The sequence below is a fragment of the Macaca nemestrina genome, chromosome 12 (assembly GCF_043159975.1).
Source record: "Macaca nemestrina isolate mMacNem1 chromosome 12, mMacNem.hap1, whole genome shotgun sequence".
NCBI classification, from domain to species: Eukaryota; Metazoa; Chordata; class Mammalia; order Primates; family Cercopithecidae; genus Macaca; species Macaca nemestrina.
Genome location: NC_092136.1, coordinates 8,429,406 through 8,455,317, shown reverse-complemented (window position 1 = coordinate 8,455,317; position 25,912 = coordinate 8,429,406). Strand labels below are relative to the sequence as shown.

General features: G+C 54.3%; 1 protein-coding gene across 1 annotated transcript; it reads left to right on the top strand.

The window, feature by feature from the left end:
* Window positions 1-1,783: 1,783 nt before the first annotated feature.
* On the top strand, window positions 1,784-16,850 carry LOC105469609 (spliceosome associated factor 1, recruiter of U4/U6.U5 tri-snRNP). Its single transcript, XM_011720897.3, has 20 exons — window positions 1,784-2,155; window positions 3,889-3,946; window positions 4,359-4,414; window positions 4,938-5,064; window positions 5,188-5,293; window positions 5,551-5,628; window positions 5,744-5,843; window positions 5,933-6,075; window positions 6,207-6,413; window positions 7,109-7,233; window positions 7,321-7,436; window positions 7,530-7,672; window positions 14,151-14,324; window positions 14,404-14,514; window positions 14,763-14,850; window positions 15,341-15,431; window positions 15,542-15,677; window positions 16,347-16,436; window positions 16,540-16,661; window positions 16,767-16,850. The coding sequence occupies exons 1-20, from the start codon at window positions 1,843-1,845 to the stop codon at window positions 16,783-16,785; spliced, it is 2,403 nt and encodes an 800-aa protein (XP_011719199.1). The 5' UTR covers window positions 1,784-1,842; the 3' UTR covers window positions 16,786-16,850.
* Window positions 16,851-25,912: the final 9,062 nt, after the last annotated feature.

Below are 25,912 nucleotides of genomic sequence, written 5' to 3'. Positions count from 1 at the left end.
CAGTGTGGGATTTCTGCTGGTGGGGGTGGTGGAGGCTACGGGTTGGAAGTGGGAGGTGGCAGGTGGGCGGGCAGCTCTGTCCCCGCACTCCCTCCCCTCCAGGAGCTCTGGCTCTTTTGGTTCCCTCCACCCAGCACACACAGCCCCTTCTCTGCTCCTGAGGAGTGGGGACATCTCAAAGAGCAAGAGCTGTAACTTCTCCACCCCATCTTCAATGTATATGTTGGGTCCTATAAATTCAAGCGTCAATAAGACGGAATGACTCCTGCCTCTGAGGATGCCCAGTGAGTGGGAGAGGGCGTGGGCCCTTAAACGGGTGCATACATATCCCAACCCACGCTCACATCCCAACACAGGCTTATATCCTAACACATACTCATATCCCAACACACACTCACATCCTAACACATGTTGAGTTGTGCAAGGCAGGGAGCCACAGACTGAGCAACCCTTGGGTGAGGGGAGGGGTTTCAGGACCGATTGGGATTGTGTGCACTGGCCCTTTTTTTTTTTTTTTTTTTTTTTGAGACGGAGTCTCGCTCTGCTGCCCAGGCTGGAGTGCAGTGGCGTGATCTCGGCTCACTGCAAGCTCCGCCTCCCGGGTTCACGCCATTCTCCTGCCTCAGCCTCCTGAGTACCTGGGACTACAGGCGCGCGCCACCACACCCAGCTAATTTTTGTATTTTTAGTAGAGACGGGGTTTTACCATATTGGCCAGGATGGTCTCGATCTCTTGACCTTGTGATTCGCCTGCCTCGGCCTCCCAAAGTGCTAGGATTACAGGCGTGAGCCACCGCGCCCGGCCTGCACTGGGGTTTTAAGTCCCAGTAGTTTTAAGTTAGGGCTCCTCTCCTCAAGAAAAAAACTCATACACACAGATGTGCCACATTTTGCATTCAATTTCAGGGGTTCCAAGGATACACTGACGCTCATGCGGCGCTCCTTCAGTCTTAACAGTTCACGGGGCGCGGGTTTAAAAAATCCAATCCAGGGCTGGGCGCAGGGGCGCATGCCTGTAATCTCAGCATTTCGGGAGGCCAAGGCGGGTGGATAGCCTGGCTTCAGGAGTTCGAGACACCCCCCGCCCATCTACAAAAAAATACAAAAATTAAAGGGGCGTGGTAGCGTTCATTCGTAGTAGTCCCAGCTAGTGGGAAGGCTGAGGGGGTAGGATCACTTGAGCGCGGGAAGTCGAGGCTGCAGTGCGCCGTGATCGCGCCACTGCACTCCAGCCTGAGCAACAGAGTGAGATCCTATCTCAAGGGAAAAAAACAAAACAAAAAAACCAGGGAACGTGGGAAGGAAGCGTTCCCTAACGATACTAGTTATAGCGGGTCGGAAACTGGGCTATGGAATTGGAGATAACGGGAAAACAACACCCGTTGAAGCCACGACCCTAGGAGTCCACTAAGCGAGCGCCCATTGTAGGAGGGAGGTGTCTACGGAAAGGCCGTGAGGTAGTGAACACCCCGTTGTCGGTGAAGTGCAAGCGCAGGGATGCCGGGGAGGAACTTCCAGCCACGAAGACACTGGCTTAATGCCCTCTAAGTCCTTCCAGTTCTGGGATCCCATCTCCGGGTTAATTCCGCTTCCCTTGAGTAGCGCATGCACAACGGGACCACTGGCTCAAAGAACCCACCCGACCCGCGACGGCGCGAATGTGCAGTGGAGCAGTGATCCCGGTCTTCCCATGAGCCTCTGGGGCCGGCTCCAGGGCGAGCGACGGAAGCAGCCGCTCTTAGTTTCCGGCAACACGACAGCTGCTGCCGAGCGACCCGGAAGTATTCCCATTTTGCGTTGTCTGGGCTCGGCGGCAGCCGGGCTTGGAGTGGACGTGCCACTATGGGGTCGTCCAAGAAGCACCGCGGAGAGAAGGAGGCGACCGGGACGACGGCGGCGGCCGGCACCGGGGGCGCCACCGAGCAGCCGCCGCGGCACCGGGAACACAAAAAACACAAGCACCGGAGTGGCGGCAGTGGCGGTAGCGGTGGCGAACGACGGAAGCGGAGCCGGGAACGTGGGGGCGAGCGCGGGAGCGGGCGGCGCGGGGCCGAAGCTGAGGCCCGGAGCAGCACGCACGGGCGGGAGCGCAGCCAGGCAGAGCCCTCGGAGCGGCGTGTGAAGCGGGAGAAACGCGATGACGGCTATGAGGCCGGTGAGGAGGCGGGGCCTGCGCAGGGGGCGGGTCGGGCAGGGGTCCCGGAACGTGCGGGTCTGGGTGTGCGCACAGTGTCAGCAAAGCTCTCCGGATCGGGAAACCCCCAGACTGTCTATATCAACTCTTATTAAATAGTCTTTCTACGGGATCCCATGAGCCCAGGAGTTAGAGGCTGCAGTGTGCTGCGATCCCGCCAGTGCACTGCAGCCTGGGCAAGAAAGCGAGACTCTGTCTCAAAAAAGCTTTTCTACGATTGTTTGGGATTAGAGGTAGACTGTCTCCACCTGGCTCCTTGAGGATAGAGAGCTTCCGTTTTTCTCAGTTGTCTGGTACAGTCACAGATTCTCAATAAATGTGTTGAATGAATGAATGAAGTAGTGTCAGCATATGCAGAGGCAAGAAAAACCTGGTATTTGACGAATCGTATTGGACGAATCGTGTAGGGCTCCTGGTAGAGAAATGAAGGAGTAAGATAGGCAGGGATGTGAACGCAAAGGACCCTGTACTGTAGGCTCTGTTAAGAAATGTAGATTGTCTTGACAAGGTAGTAGGGAGCCTTGGCTGTGAGTTGAGGAGTGAGTTGCTCAGATCCGTATTTTGTAAACATTACTGGATTGAGAACTTAGTCAAAGGTAGTCAGGATTGGAGACCAGGAAATCAGGAGGGCTACAGACCAGGTGAGGGCTGATGGTGGCCTGCACCAAGGCAGCAGCAGTGGAGTGGAGGGAAGTGGACAGGTTGGAGAGGTGTTTTGGAGGAGGAATGAACAGAACTCAGTACTTGTATGAGGGTGGGAAGGAGAAGGAATTGAGGATGACTCCTTGAATTTTGGCTTGAGCAGCCAGATAGGTAGTGGGTGTCATTTCTACTGAAATTGAGGAGTAGGGAAGAGAAGGAGATTTGGAGCGGGGTGGGGGAAGATAATTCACTTTTGGGGTTGTCAAGGTTTATGTGCATAGGGAAATCCAGAGTTTGGACTGGATAAAGCCATTGGGAGTCAGTATCTGTGTATCTGGGTGGCCAGTGAAGCCCGCGAAAGAATGCGACATGAGAAGCCGGGGTCAGGAATAGAACCTGAGAAATGCCCTTATGTTAGTAGTAGGCAGAGAAAGATGTTACCAAAAAAAGGAGATAGAGTAACCAAAGAGGCAGGAAAACCTTTGTGTCATGGGAACTTTGGAAATAGAGTATTGTTAGAAGGAGGGAGTGATCAGCAGTCCCATATACCACAGGAGATCAAGGAAAACCAGAACTGAAAAGAACCCGTTAGATTAGAAATGAAGGAGACTGGTGACTTTGGGGAGCCTGGAGAGATTGGGATCCAGGGCCCAGGTGGAGAGTGGAGCCTTTAAGATACACGATGGGAATGCAGGAAAGGAAGAGGTGTTTTTTTTTTTTTTGAGACAAAGTCTTGCTCCATCTCTTTAAGAGACCTTGTCTCTTAAAAAAAAAAAAATGAAAGAAAAAAAGAGAGGGCAGAATGGTGACTGTAGCAGTTTGGATCTCTTGGGTCAGGATAGGAAGGTGCGCAGAAGAGGCAGGGCTCTGAGACTGGACTCGGGCAGAGGAGCTGCTGGGGAGCTTGGGTGGAAGAAGCTGCTGTTTTCTGGTGTTTCATCAGGCCCAGGTGCTGGTGAGGGGCCCTCATCTTTGATCCTGCAGTTGGAGGCAATGATGCTGGCTTGTTGGCCCTATGTTCAGCTCCTGAGCCATGCTTCTTCTTCTTCCAGCTGCCAGCTCCAAAACTAGCTCAGGCGATGCCTCCTCACTCAGCATTGAGGAGACCAAGTGAGTACTGTCTCCCTTGTTTCCACTTTGTTTTTCTAAGATAGGTGGCTCTGGGGCCAGCCCTGCTGGGAGGCTTTCTCACATGAAAGTGTGCTAATTGGAGTTGGAAAGGTTGTATAGATCATCTTAGCCAACAGTAGAGTTATAGAAGAGGAAACTAATACCTAAGAGTAAAGTGGCATTCACCCGGTTAGATGCAGACCAGGCTGGCGCCCATGTTTCCTGCTTTGGAGGCCAGGGCCCTTCCCAGTGTCCTAGGCTTCCTGGGGCAGACCGTGTGTTTGGGACCGCTCACTCCCACCCTGTTTCTTCTCCTGTCTGTTTGGAAATGCACATGGCGCCCTGTGTCTTTGATAGCCCCTAACACTTGTATCCTTTGATAGCCCCTAACACTTGTATCTCTTGTTCTCAGTAAACTCCGGGCAAAGTTGGGGCTGAAACCCTTGGAGGTCAATGCCATCAAGAAGGGTGAGTATGGGGCTGAGGATGGGGTTTGGGGGAGAGGGCCAGCTGAAGGGGTCTTTGAAGAAGGTGGGATTAGAGGGCAGGTTCAGCACGGTTTAGTGGTCTTACACATGCATATTTGCCGGAAGGCACGAGGTCCCTTCTTGCTGTTCTAATGTGGACCTGGGGCTCTGCTTGTTTTCTGAGTTAGAGCCGTGGCCGTCGCATACTCACTCTGGCTGTGAGGTGTTGTTAGATGGACTGGAAGATGTGCACGCTTGCTGCAAACTGGGCTGTGCGGGGGTGGGTCTGTTGTTTTTCTTTAAAGCACAATTTGAGGAGCTTTGGAAGCCACAGAGGGTCCTGTCGTGCTGCATGGGTTGGCCAGGAGTGTGGGGACGAAGTGGGAGCAGGGAGGTGAAGGATTGTTCCTTCCTGTCCTGACCCCTTCTGGCCCCCTGAGCTGGAAGGGGGCAGGGTGAGTGGCTCCCTCCTCTCCCCACCAGCCATGGGCGGGCATAGCCTCACGTCTGGGCCCCCCTTCCAGAGGCGGGCACCAAGGAGGAGCCCGTGACAGCCGATGTCATCAATCCTATGGCCTTGCGACAGCGAGAGGAGCTGCGGGAGAAGCTGGCGGCTGCCAAGGAGAAGCGCCTGCTGAACCAAAAGCTGGGGTGAGGGGTCCTGGCCAGGGCAGGCAAGGGAAGGGCTGGGGAGGCCACCATCCTTGGCTGCCTTTTGAGTGGGGTTGGGAGCAGGAGCTGGGCTCCTGGAGCATCACTTTCTCCCCTCTTCAGGAAGATAAAGACCCTAGGAGAGGATGATCCCTGGCTGGACGACACTGCAGCCTGGATCGAGAGGAGCCGGCAGCTGCAGAAGGAGAAAGACCTGGCAGAGAAGAGGGTGAGCACCTGGGCAGCATGGGGTGGTTGCCCAGTGCTTTTGCTGGCCTGACTGGGCACTGAGGCAGGGGGTCGACCCCAGAGAGGTGAGACGGGGTTCGGAGAGGGGATGGGCTGTGGTTGGTAGCATCCGCTTTGGATTCTCAGCAACTTTCCTGCAAGGCCTGCTCTTTTTGCACTCCGCTTGGTAGAGCCCTGAGTGTTTTCTGGTGGTGCTGAGTGGCCTGAGGTCCTAGGTCACCCCTCCCTGTCCCATAGGCAAAGTTACTGGAGGAGATGGACCAAGAGTTTGGTGTCAGCACTCTGGTAGAGGAGGAGTTCGGGCAGAGACGGCAGGTGAGGCTGCAGCAGCCGGGGTGGGTGGTGCAGGGCACACTGGCGGCCTTGATGCTGGAATCCCAAGGTTGGGCGCATGGAGGGAGGTTCTTTACTCGCCTGATTCTTCTGTTAGGACCTGTACAGTGCCCGGGACCTGCAGGGCCTCACCGTGGAGCATGCCATTGATTCCTTCCGAGAAGGGGAGACCATGATCCTCACCCTTAAGGACAAAGGTGACGCGAGCTGGGTGCCTTGGGTCGGGGCACAGCCTCTGCTGAGTTGTGGACAAGTGTGAATGGCCACTGCTCTGTGCTGCCCACAGGCGTGCTGCAGGAGGAGGAGGACGTGCTGGTGAACGTGAACCTGGTGGATAAGGAGCGGGCAGAGAAGAATGTGGAGCTGCGGAAGAAGAAGCCCGACTACCTGCCTTATGCCGAGGACGAGAGTGTGGACGACCTGGCGCAGGCACGGCCCAAGCAGGCTGGGCGGCGGGGGCTGGGGTGGAGAATGTCGGGAATAGGGGCTCTGAGGAGGTGGTGGCTCAGTGGCTTTTCAGGAGCCACCCTGGGTCCCAACCTGTACCTCTTACCTTGCAGCAAAAACCTCGCTCTATCCTGTCCAAGTACGACGAAGAGCTTGAGGGGGAGCAGCCGCATTCCTTCCGCTTGGAGCAGGGGGGCATGGCCGATGGCCTGCGGGAACGGGAGTTGGAGGAGATCCGGGCCAAGCTGCGGCTGCAGGCTCAGTCCCTGAGCACGGTGGGGCCCCGGCTGGCCTCCGAGTACCTCACACCCGAGGAGATGGTGAGCCCTCTTGCGCCTTGTACTTGGGGTCATGATTCTCCCTCCCCTTGGGGCTCCTGTGCTGCCCGCAGGCACTGGGAAGAGAGGGCAAGTATTTCTGTTCACAAAGCGCTTGGCCTCATGGGCAAGCAGTAAATGGCAACCTGGGGAGGCACCAGGTGTTGACGGGTCAGGGCTGCTGAGCCAGATGGGCCCCAGTTGGTGTTTCTGCTCTGCCATACTGCCAGCTTGTGCCTTGGGTAAGCCATTTAACTGTGAGCCTGGGGCGCCCCATCTGGAGTGGCAGTGATAGGAGCCACCTCCTGAGGTTGCTGTGAGGATGAGTGACAGTGTGGGTGAGGGGTGACTGGAAAGGTGTGCGTGGATTCTGTCCGCAGAGTGACTGTGTGAACGTGAGGTAGTCAGCTGGTGTAGTAGGCGTCTTGCTCAGTGGGTAAGAGCAGGACTCTGGAGCCAGACTGCCCGGCTTTCCCACCTAGGAGCTGGGCGACCTTGGGGAAGGTACTTAACCTCTCTGTGCCCCAGTTTCCCTAATCACCAGTGGAAGGGAGATAGTAACCACCCCACATGTTGCTCATGTGTGAGAAGTGCTCAGGACACTGGCTAGCACAGAACACCAAAGAAGTGTTCATCCTCGCGGGCTTGTGGTGGCCTGCCTTTCCCCGCCCCGCCCCACGCCTCCCTCTTCCCCTCAGGTGGCCTTTAGAAGGACCAAGCGGAGGGTGAGGAAAATCCGCAAGAAGGAGAAGGAGGTCGTAGTGCGGGCGGATGACCTGTTGCCTCTCGGGGACCAGACTCAGGATGGGGACTTTGGTTCCAGGTGGGCTTGGACACCATGGTGGGGCGAGAGGGCTGGGCTGGGGTGTCCCGGGGGCCGGTGCTCACCAGAGAGGCCTCCTTCCCTCAGACTGCGGGGACGGGGTCGCCGCCGAGTGTCTGAGGTGGAGGAGGAGAAGGAGCCCGTGCCTCAGCCCCTGCCGTCGGATGACACCCGAGTGGAGAACATGGACATCAGTGATGAGGGTGAGGGCCTGGCCAGGGGGTGGGAGGGGGCAGGGACAGGAGCCCCGGGATGGAGGAGATTGTCTGAGCAGGCATCCCCTGTGTATCCCCCAGAGGAAGGTGGAGCTCCACAGCCGGGGTCCCCGCAGGTGCTGGAGGAGGACGAGGCGGAGCTGGAGCTGCAGAAGCAGCTGGAGAAGGGACGCCGGCTGCGACAGTTACAGCAGCTGCAGCAGCTGCGAGACAGTGGCGAGAAGGTGAGGCTGGGCATGGGCAGGCCTGGGGCTACCAGTGCGTCAGCAGTCACCTGTCCTCACGAGCACATGTGTCATGGGCAACAGCCACATTCCTGTCTGAAGCCTCTTTTCCATTTGTTTTTTGTTTTCTGGGTTTTGTTTTTTTTTGAGACAAGTGTTTTGCTCTGTCGCCCAGGCTGGAGTGCAATGGCGTGGCCTTGGCTCACTGCAGCCTCCGCCTCCCTGGTTCAAGTGATTCTCATTCCTTAGCCTCCTGAGTGGCTGGGATTACAGGCACCTGCCACCACACCCGGCTAATTTTTGTATTTTTAGTAGAGACGGGGTTTCACCGTGTTGGCCAGGCTGGTCTCCAACTCCTGACCTCATAATCTGCCTGCCTCGGCCTCCAAAAATGCTAAGATTACAGGTGTGAGCCACTGCGACCAGCCCTGGTTAAAGTCATGTTTTCTGTTTAAAAATCATGTTTTGCAAAAGTTTTTAGATGCCTGCTTTAGTAGGGGATCCTTTCCTTGCCTCTCTCTTCCTGTGCATGTTTGTTGAATGCCTGCTGTGAGTAGTGCATTGTTCTTGGGCCGAGAAGGTCATTGGTGAACAGGACAGCCACGGGGCCCTGGACTCAGGGAAGTGGCTTTCTAGAGTGTGTGGGGGAGAGCTTAGGGAGCAGCAGTGACCTGGTGAACGCAGGAACGGTAATTTCTGATGGTGACAGGAGCTGGGCACTCAGTAGGCCAATATAATGTGCTGGGGTTGGGATCTTAGACGGGGGAGTGCGGGGAAGACCTTTCCAGGGTACTAGTTCAGCTGAGACTTGAGTCACACAGAAGAGCCAGCCTTGCGGGGGATTAGGGGTGGCAGCAGGTGACAGGCTGGCGTTTAGGTGGTAGATCAACCAGCAGGTATCTCAGGAGAAGAGACCTTAGAGTGCCTGAGGGCCAGGGAGGCTGGAGCAGAGCAGAGAGTGAGGGGGTGGTGTGAGCTGAGACGGAGAGGTCAGGAGGCCAATGCAGGGGGAGCCTTGAGCCCATGGTCATCGCTGCCCCACAGGCATAGTGTGCCAGGCACTGCCCGCCTGCTCTGTGTTTGCTGATTCATTCCATCCTCCCAGCAACACCCTATGAGGGAGGTTCTGTCACCTCCGTCATTCCAGAGGCCACATTTTTAGCCCGACCCCACACTTCTCACCTAGGAAGAAGCCAAGAAAGGGTGTCCAGGAGAGGGAGCAAGGGAGGGAGGCTTCTGATACCACTGGTAGGCAAAGAGGGGACAGTTGCAGTGGATTGAGGACCGGGAGGACAGGGGAGTTGAGGAAGTGAGGGCTGCACCCGGGACGGAGGCCGGTCCGGACTGGAGAGGACGTATTTGAGGTTTAAAGGGCTGGAGAGGACGTATTTGAGGTTTAAAGGACTGGAGAGGACATATTTGAGGTTTAAGGGCATATGGTCTCTGTCCGGCACCTTGGGTGCTCTGCTGTTGTAGGGAAAACACCCAAGACAGTCTCTAAGTGAGTGGGCATGACTGGGTTCCAGTAACACTTTATTTCTAAGAACAGGTGGTGGGACATAGTTTGCATGGCCTGGCTCTAAAAACGAACAGATAAATGGGGTGATAGGCTGACAGGGTTGTTTTATGACTGAAATGAACATAAGGGTATTAGTCCCATGGATCTTAGCCTGCCTGAACATTAGACTCACCTAGGAAGTTGTTTCTGTTGTTGTTGTTTTAAGAAACAAGGTCTCGTTCTGTTGCCCAGGCTGGAGTGCAGTGGCGTGATCATAGTTCACTGCAGCCTTGAACTCCCGGGCTCAAGGGATCCTCCTGCCTCAGCCTCTTAAGTAGCTGAGAGCACAGACATGTGCCACCACACCTGGCAAATTTGTAAAATTTTTGTAGAGGGTCTCAGTGTGTTGCTCAGGCTGGTCTTAAATTCCTGAGCTCAAACGATCCTCTCGCCTCCACCTCCCAAAGTACTGGGGTTACAGGCTTGAGCCACCAGGCCTGGTCTAGCCTAGAAAGTTTTTGTTGTTGTTGTTTTTTGAGACGGAGTCTTGCTCTGTTGCCAGGCTGGAGTGCAGTGTCACGATCTCGGCTCACTGCAACCTCCACCTCCCGGGCTCAAGCAATTCTCCTGTCTCAGCCTCCTGAGTAGCTGGAACTACAGGTGCACACCGCTACACCCAGCTGATTTTTGTATTTTTAGAAGGAACGGGGTTTCACCATGTTGGTCAGGCTGGTCTCAAACTCCTGACCTCATGATATACCTGCCTCAGCCTCCCAAAGTGCTGGGATTACAGGCATGAGCCACCGCGCCTGGCCACCTAGAAGGTTTTTTAAACATATGAGCCACACCCCACACACTGTGCAGGCAGAAAAGTGGAAAGCCTGTCACAGTGAACACCTTTGTCTTCTAGAGTCAGTAATTATAAATATTGTTACAGTTCTTTTCTTTCTCTTCTTTTTTTGCTGACCACTGCAAGTTGTAGATATCATGACACTGCATCCTTAACTACTTCAGCAGGCATCTCGCGAAATCAGGGCCTTCTCCCGCATAAGCACACTGCCCTAACAAGCCCATAAATGCTGTAAAACAGCAGCTCGCATGCCCAGACTTTCCAGTTATCCCCCAAAATGTCTTTTTAATTTTTTGTTGTAAGCAGCATCCAGTCAAGTTTCACACCCGCAAAGGAGCCTTTTTCTGACTAATGGAGATTCTAGAGTATGTGGGGGAGACAAATTTATGACGGAAGAGGAAAAAGATTTTGGCAGGCAGTGGTGGAGCCTAGAGTACAAATGGAGGGTGGGCTTGAGTGAAGCCAGCTCGTGTCGTCATGTATTTCGGGAGGGAAGGTGGGGAGGGCACAGCAGCTGTGGTGACCTTGGTTAGGGGAAGTCAAGGCAGCCCATGTCTGATTGTTCCGGTGTTTTCGAGTGACGAGGTGGCAGGGGTGGCGGTGCAAAGAGACGGGAGATGCTGTTCTGGAGAGTGGTGGGCAGACATACCACTGGAGAAGAGCAGGCCTGCCAGGCAGTGGGGATGGTGGGATTAATGGGCTGAGGAGGGGGATGGTGGGATTAATGGGCTGAGGAGGGGGATGGTGGGATTAATGGGCTGAGGAGGAGGATGGTGAGATTAATGGGCTGCTGAGGAGGGGGATTGGTGGGATTAATGAGTTGAGGAGGAGGATGGTGGGATTAATGAGCTGAGGAGGAGGATGGTGGGATTAATGAGCTGAGGAGGAGGATGGTGAGATTAATGGGCTGCTGAGGAGGGGGATGGTGGGATTAATGAGTTGAGGATGGTGGGATTAATGGGCTGCTGAGGAGGAGGATGGTGGGATTAATGAGCTGAGGAGGAGGATGGTGGGATTAATGGGCTGCTGAGGAGGAGGATGGTGGGATTAATGAGTTGAGGAGGAGGATGGTGGGATTAATGGGCTGCTGAGGAGGGGGATGGTGGGATTAATGAGTTGAGGAGGAGGATGGTGGGATTAATGGGCTGCTGAGGAGGGGGATGGTGGGATTAATGAGTTGAGGAGGAGGATGGTGGGATTAATGGGCTGCTGAGGAGGGGGATGGTGGGATTAATGAATTGAGGAGGAGGATGGTGAGATTAATGGGCTGCTGAGGAGGGGGATGGTGGGATTAATGAGTTGAGGAGGAGGATGGTGGGATTAATGAGCTGAGGAGGGGGATGGTGGGATTAATGAGTTGAGGAGGAGGATGGTGAGATTAATGGGCTGCTGAGGAGGGGGATGGTGGGATTAATGAGTTGAGGAGGAGGATGGTGGGATTAATGAGCTGAGGAGGGGGATGGTGGGATTAATGCCCTGAAGCGGTAGATGGTGGGATTGAGGATTGGGTTTTCTAGGGAGGAGGGACAAGGCAGTTAAGCGTTTCACAAAGGAGAGGTTCTGTTGATTTCCCCCGAGTCTAAACTGGGTACTGAGGGACATAACAGAGAGTGATGGGTATGAGGACAGGGCCTGGAGTCGTGATGTGGTTGAAGAATTACTAGATTGAGGTTAATACAGTCAATGAGCTAGAAAGAAAGGATGGAGAAGACAGAGAGAATCCTTGATTGTTTTGTTTTGTGACATCGTCCCACTTTGTCGCCCAGGTTGGGGCGCAGTGGCTCCTATCAGCTCACTGCAATCTCCACCTCCCTAAAGGTACTCTGTCCACATACAGTCACTGGGGGTTAGGGCTTCCCCATATGAATTTAGGGGTACATAGTTCCTAGATAGGACAGCATATCGTCAAGATGTCCATATCATGTGGTTCGTTTCTAGGTTAAATGCAATTCCAGTAAAAATCCCAGTAGGGACTGTTTTCGAAGCTGGCAAACTGATTCTGAAATTGGATAAAGTAGGGGCATTGTGGCAGTGTGGGATTGCGTAAGGATAGATTAATAGGACAGAGACCAGACAGAGGGGCCCCGAGACAGAACCGTGTCCCAGTGGAAAGAGATGCTTATCAGTGCAGTGAGTGGATTTGGGACAGTCAGTTATCTATTTATTTGGGGAAAAAGTGAAATTGGGTTTGTACCTCACACCTTGCAGATAGATTAAGAACTTCAAAGTAAAAACATAACATTTCAGAATCAAACTAAGGAAATTACATTTCTAACTTTTTGGTAGAAAAGATTTAAGTTGTTAGCAAAGCCAAGGCAGGAGAATTGCTTGAGGCCAGGAGTTCGAGACCAGCCTGGGCAACATAGAAAGACCCCCCCTCCCCCCGGCCAAACCCATCTCTAAAAATGTGTTTTTAATTAGCTGGGCATGGTGGCATGTGTCTGAAGCCCCAGTGATGCCGGAGGCTGTGGCAGGAGAATTGCTTGAGTCTAGGACTTCGAGGTTACAGTCAGCTATGACTGGGCCACTGCACTCCAGCCTGGGTGATAGAACAAGATCCTGTCTCAAAAAAAAAAAAAAAAGAAGAAACAGGTTCCATGGGTGGGTTTCTTCAAGAAACCATGAAGAAAAAAGTGAACATATAACTACATAGAAATTGAGAATGTGTGGCCGGGCACGGTGGCCTGTAATCCCAACGCTTTTTGGGAGGCAGAGGGGGGCAGATCACGAGGTCAGCAGATCGAGACCATCCTGGCTAACATGGTAAAACCCCATCTCTACTAAAAAAAATACAAAAAAGGCCAGGCGTGGTGGCTCACTCCTGTAATCTTAGCACTTTGGGAGGCCGAGGCGGGTGGTTGGATCACCTGAGGTCAGGAGTTCAAGACCAACCTGGCCAACATGGTGAAACCCCATCTCAACTAAAAGTACAAAAAAATTAGCTGGGCGTGGTGGTGGGCGCCTGTAATCCCAGCTACTTCGGGAGGCTGAGGCAGGAGAATCACTTGAACCTGGGAGGCAGAGGTTGTAGTGAGCCGAGATGGTGCCATTGCACTCCAGTCTGGGTGACAAGATTGAAACTCTGTCTAAAAAAAAAAAAACGCGGCCGGGCGCGGTGGCTCAAGCCTGTAATCCCAGCACTTTGGGAGGCCGAGACGGGCGGATCACGAGGTCAGGAGATTGAGACCATCCTGGCTAACACGGTGAAACCCCGTCTCTACTAAAAAATACAAAAAACTAGCCGGGCGAGGTGGCAGGCGCCTGTAGTCCCAGCTACTCGGGAGGCTGAGGCAGGAGAATGGCGTAAACCCGGGAGGCGGAGCTTGCAGTGAGCCGAGATCGCGCCACTGCACTCCAGCCTGGGTGACAGAGCCAGACTCCGTCTCAAAAAAAAAAAAAAAAAAAAAAATGAATGTCATATAAAATGGAAGAGGGATGCAGAAGTGGACATAGTGACTCGAACCTTCACTAAGGAGTGAGGAGTTTGCTGTTGGGGCTGCAGGGTTGAGGAAGGAGTTTTTTTAAGAGGGGAGATAGTGGGTAATCGTTGCGTGTGGCTGGGCATCTGCGACAGGAGGGAAAGCAGAGGGTGCTGGTGCCTGTGTGGGGGTCGCTGGATTCAGTGCTGGCAGCACGAGCGAGTTCTCTTCCCATGTCACGGAACCTGCTTTCTTGGTGAAGCAGGAAGCGAGAAGCTAGGCTGTGGGAAGTCAAAAGAGTGGGCCACCTCACCGCACTGCGGGTTCTAGAAGTGCTGTCTAGAGAGTCCTGAAACGGGTTTGTTGGGGGAGGGGCGAGTGGCAGGAGGGACCCTGGAGGAAGGAGCTTGAGGCTGAGGTAGTGTGCGAGGGGCTTTGGAGGGGGATCGGCACAGGCCTGGTCAGGAAGGCCCTGTAGGATGTTGGGTGTTCATTTAAAGGGCATCCAAACCCATTGACGGGTTTGGAGCAGAACAGTGACCCCAGTGAAAGAGGTGCAGAGTGGAGTCAGGAGGCAGAGAGCAGCTGGGCCCGCATGGGCTGTGGGCGTGGCCTGTCTTGCTGCTGCCAGGGAGGACCCTTGGGTTCTTGGGTCTCAATGGCATCACCCCAGAAACTGCTGGGTTTGCCCACAGCTGCTCCCTCCCCCAGGTGGTGGAGATTGTGAAGAAGCTGGAGTCTCGCCAGCGGGGCTGGGAGGAGGATGAGGATCCTGAGCGGAAGGGGGCCATCGTGTTCAACGCCACGTCCGAGTTCTGCCGCACCTTGGGGGAGATCCCCACCTACGGGCTGGCTGGCAACCGCGAGGAACAGGAGGAGCTCATGGTGCGTCTGGGGCGGCCCCACCCTGCACTTCCCTGGGCTGGCTGGGCGCCTGCACCAACCCTGGCCTTTTGTGCCCCAGGACTTTGAACGGGATGAGGAGCGCTCGGCCAACGGCGGCTCCGAATCTGACGGGGAGGAGAACATCGGCTGGAGCACAGTGAACCTGGACGAGGAGAAGCAGCAGCAGGATGTGAGGGCTGCGCCGCTGGCGGGTGGGCATGGGGGTGGCACTCAAACTAGAGATGAGCACTGGGCTCAGTGTCCAGAGCCTCAGCCTCCTCATCCAGAGTGGGCTCTGCAGACCTCTCAGGGCGATCTGAGGAGTAAATGAGGAAATTAAATGTTGTGGAGGCCTGGTGCCTGGTGGGTGGTGACCAGTGGGTGGGGCTGAGAAGAGCCGGTATGGCCTGCTAACCACTTCTGTCACGTGTCCCCTAGTTCTCAGCCTCCTCCACCACCATCCTGGACGAGGAACCGATCGTGAATAGGGGGCTGGCGGCTGCCCTGCTCCTGTGTCAGAACAAAGGTAGGGAGCTCAGGGCAGCCCTAACTTGGGTGGGCCTGGGTGCTGCAGCAGGAAAAGGGCTGGTGAGGGCCTGCGGTGCGGCAGGTGCAGGCAGGGTCCCCTCCAGTCCCCTCTGCTGCCCCTTTCAGTCCCAATGCTGGAGCCAACTCCCTGGCCCAGAGCCACTCCTTCCCCTCCACCCCGGCGTCTGTCCATCTGCTCTGCCTTTGAGGCTCCACACCTGCTCCAGGAAGGAGAGCGGAGTTGAAACTGGTCCAGCTGTGGCACAGAGAGCCCTGGTGTTAGGACCCCAGCTCTGCATTTCCCTGGCCAGTGGCCCTTGGCATGGGGCGCGTTTCTGGCATCTTTGCTTTGCGTGTAGAACAGGCCTGATGGCTTTCCAGAGACAAGGAAAGGGAGGTGCCCCCGCAGGGCCTGCTCTACGTTCTCAGGCGGCCCTGGAGCTGCGGCCCTCAAGGGGTTGGGAGTCTCACAACCCCTCCGTCCCTAGGGCTGCTGGAGACCACAGTGCAGAAGGTGGCCCGGGTGAAGGCCCCCAACAAGTCGCTGCCTTCAGCCGTGTACTGCATTGAGGATAAGATGTGAGTGTGGCGGGGTGTGTGCAGGGCTGATGGGCCTGTGCCAGCTCGGAGCTGCAGGAACACAGCAGGCAGCAGCTCCTCACACTAAGGCCCCCTCTGTCTCGGGCCAGGGCCATCGATGACAAGTACAGCCGGCGGGAGGAGTACCGAGGCTTCACACAGGACTTCAAGGAGAAGGACGGCTACAAACCTGATGTTAAGATCGAATACGTGGATGAGACGGGCCGGAAACTCACACCCAAGGAGGTGAGCAGGGCCTTTTGCAGGCGAAGGCCCAGCCTGCCACAGGGAGGCCAAGCCCAGGGCCGTGCAATGCCCCAGGGTCCTGGCTCCATCAGCCTCTGGCCGGGGGCCTGGTGAAGTGCCACGGATAGGGAGGGGGCCCTCAGGGCCGAGAAGGGCTCTGCCTCAGTTAGTCTCTAGTGGGCACAGCAGTCCTTTCGCAGGCCAGGCAGGAGGGTCCAACAGGCACTCGGGACCTCTGCCCTCCTGTCCTCACCCGTGTGAACCCTTCAACAGCTTTCCTGGCCCGCAGGGCCATTCCAGCATCCAGACCCTTCCATCACTCTTGTAGGCTGCCCGACCCTCCTGCCCACCACTCAGCTGCCCCCATGCTCTCTGGGGTTTGTCTCCCTCCAGCCCCAGCATCCAGGCCCCGCCCCTGCGTGGCAGGTCACCAGGTTCCCTGTACTCTGCCACCATGGCAGCACATCTGCTAGCCAAGCTGGTCTCCCGGCCTCTGCTGGGGCCCTGCAGAGTGCCAGGGTCTGTGCCCTTTTCCTATCCCCTTCCCACCACCCCAGGCCTGGCATTGGGGTGAATCAACACCCGCCCTGTTACTACACACCTTGTGGGCACAGGTGGCTCCGGCCCCAGCCAGGGCTCTGCAGCTCCCCTCATGCCCTGTGTCCCCAGGCTTTCCGGCAGCTGTCCCACCGCTTCCATGGCAAGGGCTCAGGCAAGATGAAGACAGAGCGGCGGATGAAGAAGCTGGATGAGGAGGCGGTGGGTGCTCTTGGGGACGTGGGGGGCCTTGCGCCTGCTGGGGCAGGGGTGGCTGGTGTGTGGGGCCTACTGCAGCCCTTGTTGAGTGGCCCTGACCCCGCAGCTCCTGAAGAAGATGAGCTCCAGTGACACGCCCCTGGGCACTGTGGCCCTGCTCCAGGAGAAGCAGAAGGCTCAGAAGACCCCCTACATCGTGCTCAGCGGCAGCGGCAAGAGCATGAACGCGTGAGTGACTCGTGGCTGGTGGGGTTGGGTGTGTGGGGTGGGGAGGGGAGAGGTGGCGTGGCCTGTGCCCGCCTCTGCAGCCTCACGCCCTGTTCTTCTCTGCAGGAACACCATCACCAAGTGACAGCGCCCTCCCTCCCCGGCCCCGCCGCAACCTTCATATTAAATAAAGCTCCCTCCTTATTTTTTCCTCCCTGGTCGTGGTACAGATTCCAGGGTTAGATCCTTGGTTGGGTGTGGCACAGAGTCTGACTCCTGCTAGGTGAGATCCGGCCATCAGATGACACAACTAAACGACGGAAGAGAGAGCGAGAAGGGTCCTCTGAGGCTCCTTCCTTCTCCCCTGGCTGTCGGTCACATCTCTGCAGGGCCGGCTCTCTGATAGAAAGTGGAAGGCGGTTTTAGAAACTCGTCACCCTGCTCTCTCCTGGCCTCGGGGGCTGCACAGGTCACTGTCCTGTAATCTCTCCCTGTCAGAGAGCCCAGGGCAGCCCAGGACTGCCCAGCCTGGTGGGCTGGGGATTGGGTTTTGGGCAGGGCACAGGTGCCACCTTCTGTCTTGGCTGTCCTGTGCCACTCTGGTCTGTGTCTAGAGGAGTGAAATTCCCAAGGTTGGGCTGGGAGTGTTTTGTGCACGCGGTACGGGGAGGGCTGGGAGTGTTTTGTGCACGCGGTACGGGGAGGGCTGGGAGTGTTTTGTGCACGCGGTATGGGGAGGGCTGAGCCCAGTGCCTCCTGGGAGACTTGCCCACGTGCAGTGACCCAGAACAATGGGATCCTTGGCCTGAACTCTGTGATAGAGCTTGACCGAGCTGCTGGGGGACATGTGAGCCTCAAATCCATAGAAAGACAAACGGCCACCTTGGGTGCCCAGGACACTGGTGCCCGGCCCCACGTACACTCACATACTTCCCAGGTGGCTCCCACGTTTTAAGATTTTAAAGATGAAACCAAAAAATAAATTGATGAAAACTGTGAACTTTAAAAAATAATCAACTGGGCACTGTGGCTCACGCTTGTAATCACAGCACTTTAGGAGGCTGAGGCAGGAGGATCGTTTGAGCCCAGGAATTTGAGACCAACCTGAGTAACGTGGCAAAACCCCATCTCTGCCAAAAATACAAAGATTAGCCAGGCGTGGTGGTGAGCGCCTGTAGTCCCAGCTACTTGGGATGCTGAGGTGGGAGGATCGCTTGAACCCGGGAGACAGGCTGCAGTGGGCCCTGATTGAGCCACTGCACTCTAGCCTGGGTGACACTCAGACCCTGTCTCAAAAAAAAATAAAAATAAAAAAATTTTAAATAATCTTGGGGTGAGAAAACTGTAGACAAGGTGCAAAACCCAGTAGCCTGAAGATGCACGGTTGGCACTTACGCTATTGCTTTTGTGTGGCTGGAGCTGCAGGGCTGAGTCTCTGGGTGCCCTTCCTCGAGCTCTGTATTCTCTGTAGTTTGACGTCTGACTCTTGATTCTGTTTTCATCTTGGCTGCTTCGTGGGCTTCTTCAGGAAGGGTGTCCTGGGGTGTCTAGGCTGGGACTAGGACTTGGGGCAGTTTCAAAAGCCTAGGAGGAAGCTGGGAACAGTGGCACACGCCTATAATCCCAGCCCTCTGGGAGGCTGAGGTGGGTGAATCACTTGAGGCCAGGAGTTCGAGACTAGTCTGACCAACATGGCAAAACCCCATCTTGACTAAAAATACAAAAAAAAAAAAAACAAAAACATGGTGTGATGGCGGGTGCCTGTAATCCCACCTACTCAGTAGAATCGCTGGAGCCCAGAATGTCGAGGTAACAGTGAGCCAAGATGGTGCCACTGTACTCCAGCCTGGGCAACAGAGTAAGACCTTGTTTCAAAAAAAATAAAGGAAGCCTAGGAGGTGCTTTCAGGGTTGGGACCGGGCAGTCAGTTGTCCCTGGCATGGACCCCAGGCCCCGGCCTAGTGTTCAAGTCACACCTTGACATCTGCAGGAAATGGTCCTTTAGGAGGCTGTCAAAGCTGCTGTCACAGCTGAAAATGACCGCAGCCTGGACTAGGGCCCAGGTGGAGCCGGGGTAGAACAGGCTGGCGTCAGCTCTGAGGCTGACTCACTTTCTGGCGCTAGTAACGGGGCAGAGTACGTGGTGAATCAGGGGCCTCCTCATTCGCGCCATCTTGCTTCCTCTCTGCATCTCTGGCTCTTGGTCCCAGCCCAGAGACTTCCCTTCTCTGCCCTGGCATACTCTACTCCGCTCCCCAGCTGTGTCCTGCTCGCGTGCCCAGGGCTGGGAGTGGCTGGGAACTACCAAATCCCTGGAAGCCTGAGTGCCCGGGGGGACAGAACTCAAGGAGGCTTCCCAGCTCTGCTGCTCAGTAGCCAGACACCAACAGTGCTTCCCCTGCCCTCAAGTACCTGAGGGGCAGTGGTGGCTCAAAGGCTGCCCTGAGGGTCAGTGAGCCCTCAGCTAGGACCTCAGGAGCCAGGCGGGTGGCACTCAGGGAGGAGAGGGTGCTTATGTTTGTCCTCTGCGTTTCCCTTCACTGGGAAGGATGACCTGGGGCAGGTCATCAAGTCTGTCTCACCTACAAAATGGCGGGGGGAGGGGGGCGTGATCTCAGACTTCTAGGGCCACCCTACTGTATAGTTGAGGACCAATCCTTCCACAACTTCAACAAAAATGTGCTTAGCATTGGCAAGCACTGTCTTAAGAACCCAGAGCAAAGCCGGACAGGCTACCTGGGCCTGTGGGGCTTGGTCCTAAGAGCAAGCAGCCACTGCGCAAGGGCATAGCCAGGTGTGAAGGATGGGAGGAGGCCCAGCTCCTGCCCTCCCAGGGCCCATCTCTCCTCCGGATGGGCCTTCCGGGTTGGTGATGCTGACCCCAGCCCATAGGCCAGTGGTCCAGTGCTGTGTGGCCTTGGTTTTGAGCAAGGCCAGGACAGGGTCCTCCTCTTGCTCTTCGGGCCTGCCCCTTCCTGTGCCCACATCCTACCCAGGTCCTCCAGGCTCCTCCAAGCCTCAGCCTGTGGCCCCAAACCTGCCCCACCCAGCCCCAGACAGGGTCCTGCCTCTTCCTCCACAATTCAGAGATGCTCTGGAGGGCCCAGGCAGGCCCTGCCAGCACGGGCTCCCTGTGGACCTGGGAAAAGGTGCCCTTCTGTACAGTGGACGCAGGCCTCAGGAGCACGGCCTGGTAGGCAGATTCGCCCCCATTCATCCTACAGCGTGGTCCCTGGCGCCCCTCAGTGCCAAACCCACGATTGCCCCGGGGCTTTAGTTTCCTGCCCTGCCTTCCCCAGCTGGTCCTGTCATTGTCCCTTGGCTTCCTCAAGAAGGGCTCAGCCCAGGTGTACATTGGGCAGTGGCTGAAGGTGACAACCAGGGTGAGGACCTGGCTTTGCTGGTGTGGGGTCTCTGGGCTCCAGTGCCATGGGTGGGAGGGACAGGCTGGTCCCAGGAAAGTGGGGATTTCGCAGTAAGAGTCCCGGAGGAGCAGGACTAATTGGCTAGAGTTCCCAGAGAGATCCACCAGCAGCCACGTGGACAATGGAGAGCAGGGTGGGGCTGAGGACCCTGACAATGCAGAGATTGCTAAAAAGAGTTTCCAAAACTGTGATACTGTTTAGAACCCACAGAAAAAGTTGCAAGCAATACAAAGTGTTCCCTTTGAGGCATTTGACAATCATTGGACAAGGGGATTCTGTACTGCCCCAACTAAGTGTGTGTTTCGTGCAAACAAGGGCGTTCTCCCACATAACGCCACCCAGGACATCGGGAAAAGTACACCGATGCATCACTTCCACCTCATTTTAGACCCCAACTGTCCTAATGTCTATTTTTTTTTCTTTGAGTTGTGGCCTTATTTATAAGCACTGGATGAGTCCCTGGCCACCCCCAGGACAGAGCAACCCTACCCAGCCCCAGCCCAGTTAAATGCTACAGTTGGGAGCTAGGGGGCTCGAGGGAGGAATTAAGGGAAATATAGGCCTAGGGACATGTACTCTGTTAAATGGTCACATATAGGCCAGATCCTGTGGTCTGCAGAGCCACGGCTGTCACCACCCCCACACCAGGACGTGGAAGGTAGGGAGAAGAGCCTGAGGGAGCCGAGTCAGGCCCAGGGGTGCCCACCCGTCGTGCTCTGGAATGTGGAAGGGACAGGAATGGCTCTCAGGGAGTGTATGGGAAGGACGAGGTTAGAACTGTCTTCTTCCATCCTGGCTAACATGGTGAAACCCCGTCTCTACTAAAAAATACAAAAAACTAGCCGGGCGAGGTGGCAGGCACCTGTAGTCCCAGCTACTCGGGAGGCTGAGGCAGGAGAATGGCGTGAACCCGGGAGGCGGAGCTTGCAGTGAGCTGAGATCCGGCCACTGCACTCCAGCCTGGGTGACAGGGCGAGACTCCGTCACAAAAAAAAAAAAAAAAGAACTGTCTTCTTGTGGGACCCAGTGTTAGGAACAACACCTGGTTTGCTTCTCTGTAAACACAGCAGCCTTGAGGGAGTGGCTGGCCAGCAGAGGCTCTGCCTACCCCAGACCCAAACACAGCCCGGCTCCTTCCCACCTCTACCCAGAAAGGATGGCAGCTGCTGGCTCCCTGCTCCCTTGAAGGGGCCAGGCACAGTCTGTGAGTCCTCGAGGGGCTCAGGAGAAGCTCTGGACAGGGTGGCTGACCTTCAGGCAGGCCCAAAAGAGGGCCAGGCCCAAACAGCACAGCCGGCAAGATGACAGACACCAGGCTGCGTGGAGGCCTCTGTGTCACCCTGCGTGCTTCCTTGCACCAAAGTAGGCAGCAGATACGTCACTTCCATGGATGTCTGCACCCGTAGGTGACACTTTCCTGCAGCGAGGGTGACATGTGAACTCTGTCCACAGAAGAGTACTCCTGCAGTGCCCACGGATGGCCCTGACACCCACCTGAGGTTCTGGACCCCACAGTGATGATTCCTTTGCAGTAGGGCCGAGGTCAGGTAACCCTCCGAGAAGTCACTTTGCAGACGAGACAGCTATGGTGACTTCAGACATATTTCTCCCCAGGCTGCGTTCTGGATTGGAGCAGCTTTGTTGCAGGCACTGCATTGACTACAAGCTGATGAGTCCTGCCTTCCGCCTTGATAAGCAGTGGGCACGCTTGCTCACCGGGCTGGGCAGTACCTCATAGAAGGGAGTATGCCTGGGGTGGGGCAGGTTTACTGGCTTCACTCAATGGTACAAAGGGGGTCAGTTCCTCTGGGCCCAGCCCCACCTCCATCCCACCCCACTAAATCATTGCTGAGGGAAGCCTCTCCACCACCACCACTGGTGACTCTGCAGCCACCACCAGCAGGTCACCAGCCTAGTAATGTCCTTTTTATTTTTTTTAAGACAAGGTCTCGCTGTGTCGCCCAGGGTGGAGTGCAGTGGTACGATCATGGCTGGCTGCAGCCTTGACCTCCTGGCTCAGGTGATCCTCCCACGTCAGCCTCCTGAGTAGCTGGGACCACAGCCACAGGCTGTCATGTCTGGCTAATATTTGTTAATTATTATTATTATTATTATTATTATTATTAGAGACAGAGTCTTGCTCTGTCGCCCAGGCTGGAGTGCAGTGGTGCCATCTTGGCTCACTGCAAGCTCCGCCTCCCGGGTTCACACCATTCTCCTGCCTCAGCCTCCCGAGTAGCTGGGACTACAGGCGCCCGCCACCACACCTGGCTAATTTTTTTGTATTTTTGTAGAGATGGGGTTTCACTGTGTTAGCCAGGATGGTCTCGATCTCCTGACCTCGACATCTGCCTGCCTCAGCCTCCCAAAGTGCTGGATTACAGGCATGAGCCACCATGTCTGGCCAATGTCTGGCTAATTTTTTTGCAAAGATAGGGTCTTGCTATGTTGCCCAGGCTGGTCTAATTCCTGGGCTCAAGCAATTCTCCTGCCTCAGCTTCCCAAAGTGCTGGGATTGCAGTATAAGCCACACCCAGCCAACTGTCTGTTTTAGCAAAAGGATTCAGTTCAGGCAACTGCACCTATTGCAGTTCTGGCCGTGAGCCACCACATCCAACCAGAATTATTTCAAAAGACTTTACGATAGAATGTTTTGACCTCACATCCCTAGTAGGATGTCTATAGAATATTTTGACCTCACATCCCTAGTAGGATGTCTATTAAAATAATTTTTTAAATTAACATAATGAATTCTTAAACACATTTAATAGTCTTATTGTTGTAATAATGATGATGATATTGGCTGGGCATGGCGACTCGTGCATGTAATCACAGAACTTTGGGAGGCTGAGGCAGGAGGATTACTTGAGGCCAGAAGTTCAAGACCAGCCTAGGCAACATTGTGAGATCCCCATCTCTACAAAAAAATTTAAAACTCAGCCAGGCATGGTGACATGCACCTGCAGTCCCAGCTACTCATGAGGCTGAGGCAGGAGGAGTTGGAGACTGCAGTGTTCTAGGATCATGCCACCTCACTCCAGGCTGGACAACAGAGCACGACCGTGTCTCAAAAAAAATCCCCAAAAGATACAAACAAAAGAAAACTGAAGCTACGTAATAGGTACAATGGGGTTCATTATTCCATTCTATCTACTTTTGAGTATGTTTGAAAATTTCCATTATAGAACTTTGTTTAAAAAGAGAGAACAAGAACATGTTGGCTTAGCAACAGAAAAGTATACATATGTTCAGCCAAAGACATGAACAAGAATGTTCTTAACAGCACTATTTATAACAGCCCCAAACTGGAAACAACCCAGATGTCCATTAACAGAAGAAGAAATAGCCGGGCATGGTTCTTTGTGCCTGTAATCCCAGCAACTCGGGAGGCTAAGGATCCCTTGAGGCCAGGAGTTCAAGACCAGCCTGGCAACCACCTCTAAAAATATTTTTTAAATTTAGCTGGGTGTGATGGCTCATGCCTGTAGCTGTAGTCCCAGCTACCCAGGAGGCTGAGGCAAAGGATTGCTTGATCCTGGGAATTTGAGGCTACAGTGAGCTATCCTCACACTTGTGAATGGCCACTGCACTCCAGCCTGGGTGACAGAGTGAGACCCTGTCTCTAAAAAAAAAAATCAACAAAGGGTAGACATTCATATAACCGAATGAGTAACATGGATAAACCTCACAGACATGAAATTGTACCTCCTGTCTGCTTCCATTTAATACAAAAACTGGCAACATTATTTTTTTCTGTTAGAAGCAGTATAGAAGGCCGGGTGCAGTCACTCATGCCTGTAATTCCGACACTTTCAGAGGCTGAGGTGGGAGGATTGCTTGAAGCCAGGAGTTCTAGAGCAGTCTAGGTAACAAAGCAAGACCCTGTCTCTACAAAAAAATTCTAAAAATTAACCGGGCGTGGTGGTGTGTGCCAATAGTCCCAGCTACTCAGGAGGCTGAGGTGGGAGGATTGCCTGAGCCCAGGAGGTTGAGGCTGCAGTGAGCTCTGATCACACCACTGTACTCCAGTCTGGGTAACAGAAAGAGACCCCAGTTCTTAATAATGATGATGATGATAATAATAATAATAATAGGGGTTTGGGGCAGTAGAGAGTGCAAAACCTCACGGGGCTTTCTTTGGGGGGCTGTTTTGTCTCTTGATCTGGGTGCTGGATAAGGAAGTGCTCACTTTGTGAGAATGTATTATTTGTGCACTTTCTTGTATACATAACAGTATTCAAGAAAAAAAATTGATGTTGAGTTCATGTTAAGATATAACAAGCATTGGCTGGGTGCAGTGGCTCACGCCTGTAATACCACCACTTTGGGAGGCCATGGTGGGCAGATCACTTGAGGTCAGGAGTTCGAGACCAGGCTGGCCAACATGGTGAAACCCCGTCTATACTAAAAATACAAAAATTAGCCGGGCTTGGTGGCACACACCTATAGTCCCAGCTACTCAGGAGGCTAAGGCACAAGAATCACTTTAACCTGGGAGGCAGAGGTTGCAGTGAGCCGAGATGGTGCCATCGTACTCCAGCCTGGGCGACTGAGTGAGGCTCTGTCTCAAAAAAAACATCAAGCATCATTTTACATAATGACATAAATATAAAAAATGGCCAGCATGGCTGGACGCAGTGGCTCATACCTGTAATCCCAGCACTTTGGGAGGCCGAGGTGGGCGGATCATGAGGTCAGCAGATCAAGACCATCCTGGTTAACACGGTGAAACTCCATCTCTACTAAAACTACAAAAAATTACTCAGGTGTGGTGGCGGGCGCCTGTCGTCCCAGCTGCTCGGGAGGCTGAAGCAGGAGAATGCTGTGAACCCGGGAGGCGGAGCTTGCAGTGAGCCGAGATTGCGCCACTGCACTCCAGCCTGGGCGACAGAGCAAGACTCCATCTCGGGGAAAAAAAAAAAGGCCAACATTAGAATGAGTGAAAGTTCATAAACTCTTCCTGTGGTGACTCACATATGGCATAAGGAACTAGCTCACTGGTTTTGCCTTCTCCTTCCTCTCTTCTCTAAAGTTCTTCATTTCTTAGGCCTGTAACTTGCTGTCTTCCCACTACGGTGCCTTCTAATAAAGAGCTATCCATTTTCCAAAGCTAAAAACAGTGTAAATCTTTGCTGTGGTTATTTTTTGACACATCAAAAAAGGCACCAAGCCTAGATGTTTTTAAAACTTCAAAAGTTTATTGACTGGCACGGTGGCTCACACCTTTAATCCCAGCACTTTTGGAGGCAAAAGTGGGCAGATCACCTGAGGTCAGCAGTTCGAGACCAGCCTGGCCAACACGGCAAAACCCTGTCTGTACTAAAAATACAAAAATTAGCCGGGCATGGTGGCAGGTGCCTGTAATCCCAGTTACTCAGGAGGCTGAGGCAGGAGAATCACTTGGGGTCTGGGAGGCAAAGGCTACAGTGAACTGAGATTGTGCCATTGTACTTCAGCCTGGGTGACAGAGTGAGACTCCATACCAAAAAAAAAAAAGTTTATTATCTAAAGGCTTTACCTTTAGATAACACACCATTCAAATGCTATTTAAACTACTCCAGATCAGATAGAAAGATGGTAAGCGCTCTTAACATATTTTGTGATATTAATAAAATACTGATAGTCAAATCTTTTCATTGTTTCTGAAGTTTGTTCCCTTCTGTCTGTTGGTGATAAACTCCTATATTCTGTTGGTCTGAATGTCTTCACTGTGGTGTAGGGAGGAGACAGCCATCCTGGCCCCCACGGCTATGGTGAGAATCAGTGCTGTCCTGCCTTGGGCATGTCTCCAAAGCCCAAACACACTGGGAAGACGGAGTTGGCCCTACTCAGGGTCTCCACTCAGGC